At 32.4% G+C, this 7113-nt stretch overlaps 1 protein-coding gene across 1 annotated transcript; it reads left to right on the top strand.

The window, feature by feature from the left end:
* Positions 1-1551: 1551 nt before the first annotated feature.
* LOC124840927 (LOW protein: ammonium transporter 1-like protein) lies at positions 1552-4719 on the top strand. The gene is made up of 9 exons (XM_047317067.2): positions 1552-1873; positions 2011-2070; positions 2193-2240; positions 2502-2634; positions 2741-2817; positions 3643-3741; positions 3827-3897; positions 3983-4073; positions 4168-4719. Exons 1-9 carry the CDS (start codon positions 1649-1651, stop codon positions 4276-4278), a joined length of 915 nt encoding a protein of 304 aa, XP_047173023.1. The 5' UTR covers positions 1552-1648; the 3' UTR covers positions 4279-4719.
* Positions 4720-7113: the final 2394 nt, after the last annotated feature.

Genomic DNA, 7113 nt, shown 5'->3' on the forward strand with positions numbered 1-7113 from the left:
AATACCTAGTGAAAGATGAAAAGACATTTATCTAAGCTTGTTCGCGCACACAGGGATCGATTGGTTTTGGCACTCCCATTATATACCGTTATCATTTGACATATACATAAATTCTTTTGGATAATTTTCTGGGTAAGTGTATGGATCCTGACTTCGCACCTGTTCTCCATTAGTGCGGAGTAGGAGTCGAGAAATTTGAAGGATGCTATCCGTCAATAAGGAGAAAGCGTAATTTTTTTCTTTATCATACGTGCAATTATTATGTATTACTAGAAGCCATCTCAGGGGAATTGAAATTACTGGTAATTTGTGTAAGGTCAGTGAACCGAAATTTGCGGCTCATTTTGGCACGAATTAATTCTGCGGCTTTCTTCTTGCACCTTCTAGTTTTCTTCTTGTATTTCCAAACTTTTCTAAATCTATGAATTAACCTTCTGACAAGGATAATAATTTTCATTTCATTATAATTATCCTACACACCTACCTTTTCTCACTCACTTTCTCCTCGACACTCACATCCATCACTCACCAGCACACATCCTCTCCTCACAATGCACCCGCAACCAACCTTCAAGTAAGTCGTCCAACGAAAATCGAACAAGGTACACATTTCTTTACTACATTTATAAATTTGCAACGTGCATCGGATTTTGACGGCAAACAACGTTTTCCTTTATTTTGTGAAGTAAAAGGTTGAAAGTAATAGAGATTGAAAATAATAGATGTCAAAAACCTTTTTTGTATTAGTGATTATAAATAAAGTATTTGTTGATTTCTTAAATTGAATTTTGATATTTAATTAATATTTTTATGAATTATATTTTTAAATCCAATACATGTAAAATATAATAAAAATAAATATTAGATTTTAAATGAAGAATAAAAATTATAACAAAAAAAGCTGAATAAAATGTGTACCTGAAGGAAGCCAAAGAAAAAGCTAAACTCGTTTAAAGAAGAAAGTTGAAGAAGAGAACTTTCACTTGGGAATGCAACATCTTAGTAATACGTAAACAGTACTTAGTATTTACCTAATTCATTTAATATATATATATATATATATATTTTATTTTTTTTTTGAAAAACATATTTTTCTTTAAAATAAAATTTGGAGGTGTAAAAAGAAAATTGCATGAAGAAAGACCTCAGTTTATCTGTGCAAGCCACTGTCCACTTTCTTCGACCTCCAAGCACACTCACTATTATGTCTATCCTTATGCCACTTTTTTTCTTTTTCTTTTCGTTTAGGTCTCATTATACTCAAGAAAAGTTGCACTTGCACACAGGTAAAACGAAAAAGATTTAACTTATTATAAAACGTCCCAGTTTCCTTTTAAAAAAATTAAGCTCATTTGTCTACTGCTCCATCCTGTTTGTCGTAAGATATGTCATAATTTTACATTTGTTTTCATTACTTACTTTTATCAAATATTATGAAAGTATGAACAGTAGAAAACTAATTAAAAAAAGAAAATTAATTAAGCACATTAGCATTATTTTTTAAAGAATTTAATTAAATTTAACTGGTGTCTCGTATGAAAAAAGGAAGAACAGATAAGTCTCATGCTAATTTAAAATTTTGTGCCGGAAATTTAGTGGCTGCCACTGAATTGCATTGCTTCAATCCAATCCAACCTGGGAAGAAAAAATGGCTTCAGCTGCGCTTCAATTCTGGTATTGGACAGCTCCTATATCCCACCGTTACCCCAATCAGTTGGCTTCCCTAACCTCCTCACTCAAATTCGCCACTCCTATTTCTGCCACCAATTCCATTTATCTTCCCAAACCTCTTTCTGTGCGTTTTGCTCTGACTGAATCCGACTCGCCCAAATCGATTGAACCTGACCCTCAAACTCTTTTACAAGAAATTGCTGTAAGTCATTCATACTCCATCTTTCTAATTTAACGTTCTCTTCTGGGTAAGTTAAAAATTTCAACTTCACAACTTCTAAATACTCCTTTCTCAATGTAAATTCGTGATTCAAGATTTCTTGCGTGCTTTCGTTGCAGGGCAGTTTAGATCTTCCTCCTGATTACTTTGCACAGTTTCCCCGCGACCTTCGATTAGACGTATGTGCCATGAAATCCTTTGCTTTGCCCGTTTCAGCATTATCATGCAATCGTTTCCCCTATCAATCGATAGTCATATAAATATGCTCATTTGCTATGTTTGTGTTTTAAATTTTGTTAAGCTAAACGACGCCGCGTTCGACCTTTCAAACGGGCCTGTTTTAGATGAGGTTGGTACTTTTACTGGCTATAATTCGCAACCCCATTCAGATTCCAATTAAGTTTGAGTGTTACAATGTACAATGCTAATGTTTGACCTTGTCATTGAGCTTTTTATCCATCACTGTCAATATACTCGTGGACGTTATCTTGAAGCACTACATTTGATGCTCTAACACATTAATTACCTCCAAAAGATGTCCGCGTGTGTCTGGTGTATTTCTCGTTATAATGGTTATTTTTGTTTAATGGGAATAAATATAATTTCTCAGTGTGGCCAAGAGTTGGGAGAGACTTTGCTAAACCTCTCTCGAGCTTGGGAACTTGCTGACACATCAATGTCTCACTCTTTAGTGAAAAAGATTCCTTTGATTGAGGCCAAGTTGACAGGTTCTGCCAAATCGGGTAAACCCATGAGAAAGTAATCAATGAGGTTCTGCCAAACACCCCCTTCCCTCAAAACTAGTTAGGATTTACGCTTGAAGATGTGTTTGTTCTTTTTGTTGATTAGCACTTGGAAAGCGTTTAATATCTGCTGGAAGAAGGTTTCAATCAATGGGACAGTATGGCCAAGGTGAACCACAAAAGGTATTGTACTCTACTCCATCTGTGCCAGTGGATCTCTAATCAGAAAATGAATTTCTTCAGGAAATAACTAGCTGGTATCCGTTTAGAATGAATGGTTGTGCTCTTTTCGAGTTTGTTGGCTATATTTGGGGCCATTTACCCTCTATATGATATGATTTTAACTTCTTTTTAAAGTTATATTCTCTCACTAAAAACATATATAATAGGATTAACTATAATTTTTTGATCCGTAAACCTCGATCTTGGTTTTGTTCTTATCTCAAAATTTGATTTTGTTAAGTCCCTATACTTTGGAAATACATGGATACAATCCTTTTTGCCCAGTGACGTTAATTGTTTCTTAACGTAACAAATGACAAATTACGTTGGATGTAGGTCACAAGTTCTCTTGCTGTTAATGTTTTAAAAGGTCAGTATGATTAGGCCGTTTGCATCCAATTCATTTCTTAAGTATCAGGACACAAATTACTTCACTTTGATCACTTCTTAGGGGTTGTGTGTATTTCGTAGCTTAAATAGCTGATTTCGGACTTTCCTTATAAAAGGTCACGACACGTAATGTTTTAGAAAACCTCTTAAAAATAAAAGTAACTTTAATTGAAACTAATTGAAGAAGCTTATACTTTTAAGAAGAGAAGACCAAAAAAGCTTGGCTAAACATGACCTAATTTTAGGACATCAGTGGAACACATCGGCTAGGAATCTAGTTTGGTGATTTTTTTTCACAAAACCGGTTAAACAACGAAATACATAGAATCTATGTCAACATAATTAAAGTAATGATTTTTATCTCAGTAATACTAATATATTGCAATGTTCTCGTAGATTGCAAAAGCAATGATTGCAGCTGGTAGAGCTCTATCTGCTAGTTCAACATCAGCAGTGACTGTTGAAGAAACGAAAGAGGAGACGAGGGTGCTGAAAGTCTGTAATTATTCTGTCTATGGCACGTTTTATGCAATAAGAAACTATGACTTTGAAAAATTAGTAACCTGATTGCCAACTGCAGTTTGGAGAGTTGCAGGTTGAAATAACACCAGACAAGGCCAATATCGGGGCTGTAATTGGATTTGTTTTTGGGTAAGTTTCGAAGTTCAACTAGACTTTTATAAGACAAAGGATGGAGACGGGGAAAACTTAGTTGTTGTTTATATTTGGAATGTAGGATTCTTTCGTGGGAAATTGCTCAGGGAATTCAAAACATTCCGGACAGTTCTTTGGAGTATGCAAACGACAATGCTTTGCTGCTTGCTAAGGTGCTTTGAAATAACATCTCACTCGCATCACTTAAACTTGTTTCTGTTAACTACTGACATCTGATTATCAAAATCTCTAAATGTTCGGCTGCAGTCTTTAAAGGGAGCATTGCTTGCTCTTTTCTACTTCTCAACGTTCTTGTCTGCATTTACCTCCGGGGGGCTTGTTCTACTTGGGTTTCAGCTTAAATCAAAGAAAGGTTGAGCTTTAGGTGCGCCTTCCCTTAGGTGTGCTTGTAAGTGGTGATATGCACGGTCTAAGTTTATGATCAAAGTAAAGTACCAAACTCATCACATGGTTGGAAAACAATGTACATAGTAGCAATACTTTTGTTCAACTTGGCGCTAAGCATTCAGATCAGGCTGTTATTCCTTCCTGCCAATTTTCTAACATCACTTCCAAATAAGTTCATACAAGGCATCATTGCCATAACACGAGGTTTATTACTCGGTAAGAAAACAGAGTACCATTTATTACTGTCATTTTTTTTTTGTTTCCTGACTAAAATACTTGTGTTTAGGAGGTTTATGAATTAGTCAGCATCGAGCTTGTAACAAAACACCATTTTATCTCTAGCCAGAGCATGTTCTGATAATTCAATGAAACAGTCCTGAATAGTATGTTCTTTTGGGAGATTCAAAGTCAGTAACCTTGACTTTGTGAGTGAACCATTCTGCATTCGGTTTGAAGGTCCCATCTACAATTTCAATTGCTCAAAGCAAACTGTCTATATTAATCACTTTGATTCGTTACCAACCAACACCCATTGTTTCAATTATTAAGTATACTGGTGTACTGCAATAATCATGCTAACATATATATGAATATGGAACAATAATTGGTTTATGCGGACAGAACTGCTCCGTCGTGTATAGTGTAAATTGTAATGTACTAATGTCTATAATAATGGAAGTTATCGATGTTTAAGAAATACTAATGAATAAATAAATAAAAGTGGATCGGTTAATGCTTGGAGTCATTATGTGGCATTATATGTGGGAACACAATGTTTAGATCCTGTAGAAAAATTGTAGGAAATCATAGATGATAAATTAGATTATTTGAAACAACGTTATCCATTTCCACCCTCCATTTATCTCGCTAGGAATGGAAAATTACTTTGGTTAGGGTCACATTAGAGATATAACAAAATAGTAATATATGAATAAAGTATAATTTTTTGTGAAATTAAATTATAACTTCAATCACTGACATAATATTAAAATCAAATTAAAAGATCTATCCTGAATAAACTTGATGAGACTATTATATCATTCCTATTGGACTTTTTTTAGATGTCCATATAAACTGATTAGATCACATCAAACTAATACTCAAAGATGGTAGGAAATCGATTGGTACTCAACAAATCTAATTAGTCATTTAATTAAGCTAAACAAATCAATAATTAGATTTAATAAAATTAGATCGTAATTAGTCTAATTCTAACAACAAGTTTATAGAAAAAGCTATAAATAAAAGTTTAAGACATAATAGTTGTAATTAGTCACTTAATAACTTTAACATTAGAATATTTTCTGCAAATATCATTACAATGAACCGTGTTAGGCAACAAAAATGATATAGGACAACTATTCAAAAATTAACTGCACTCCACCAGCCTATACCAAAACAAGAAGTAAAGTGTGTTATAGATTTTATTTCAATTAATGATATAACAAAATCATTATATATATTATTTATGAAGTTAAATTAAACATAATGTCACTTTAAACCATCATTCATCACGAATTTGGATCCACTTACTAACACTATCCGTCATTCCCTGTAAGCATTAGGTAAGCTGTTTGGACCTTAGTGCATTCTATAAGTATTAGGTGAAGGCTTTTAAGGTGTTACTTCTTAACAATTGAATAATTGTTGATTAACAAAAAATATCGTGACTTGCTCGACTTTCACTCTTCCATCAATGAACATTAACTCATGCTCTTTGACATGGCCAAATTGATTTATTTAAAAACTTAAGAAAATTAAAATATATTATTATTCGTAGTTGTCAGTCACAAATTGATCTTGGACAAGCTTCTAATTTAAATATTAGTGTTTAAAATACTCAAAGATTCCTGTTATAGTAATAATTTGGATTTGTATATTGCCTTAATTCCACACTCTCATTTGCGTATGTGATTTCTTTTTTAGTTGGAAGGGGTAGACCTTCAAAAAGGTATAAAATAACACACACTGCACATCAAAATATAAATTCAACCAATCACTCATGCTCGTATTTTCTTGGGCTAATAATCACAATCAATCTACCTAATACAAATTTCCCGTGACGTTTTTTTCTTTTATCTTTTGGGACAATATGTGATTTTTTTTAATTATTAATCTTACAATTTATTATAACATTATTTTAACAAAAATATACCGCCATTCAAGAAAAAAAAATAGATTTTCTTTTCTTACTCCACGTATTTATTTAGTTTATGATAATGAGATTGTTGTTGATCCTACGAGTTTTCACGAACTATATCATTCTCGCATGTATGAGTTGTAATGTATTTAATCATTATAGTAACTGTCACGTTAATTATAAATTGATTCAAGTGGAATCCTAATAAATAAATCTATCACTGCTTTCAATCATTTCTTAGTGCTCTTTACTATAACAGTTTTATTTTTTATTTTCTTAATATCCTTAAAAAAAATTATTTTCTTAATATCTCTTATATAAGTTTACTCCAATTTTCCTCTTTAAATAACTCACAAATGATATTAAAATCTTGTTTATCTCGATTATCAATTCAAATAAATGTGACATAAAATAAGTGAAAATATTTAAAATTTGAGAACTTCTTATATCTTAAATCTTTTATTTTAAAAGAGAAAACTCATTATTATTTTTAGGGGTTAAGCTGTGGATCATAATTTCTGTATGATTTAGCTTATGAATCATTTAGTGGGAATATTTCAATTTTCTCTCTCCTAAAAAAACCTAATAACTCTTTCATATACACACAATTACTCCTATTTTAAAATAAATGAGGTCATATTAAGTAATGAAACACGAAAGTTACA

The sequence above is a fragment of the Vigna umbellata genome, chromosome 8, assembly GCF_029865625.1.
Source record: "Vigna umbellata cultivar VRB3 chromosome 8, Vumbellata_1.0, whole genome shotgun sequence".
Classification (NCBI taxonomy): Eukaryota; Viridiplantae; Streptophyta; class Magnoliopsida; order Fabales; family Fabaceae; genus Vigna; species Vigna umbellata.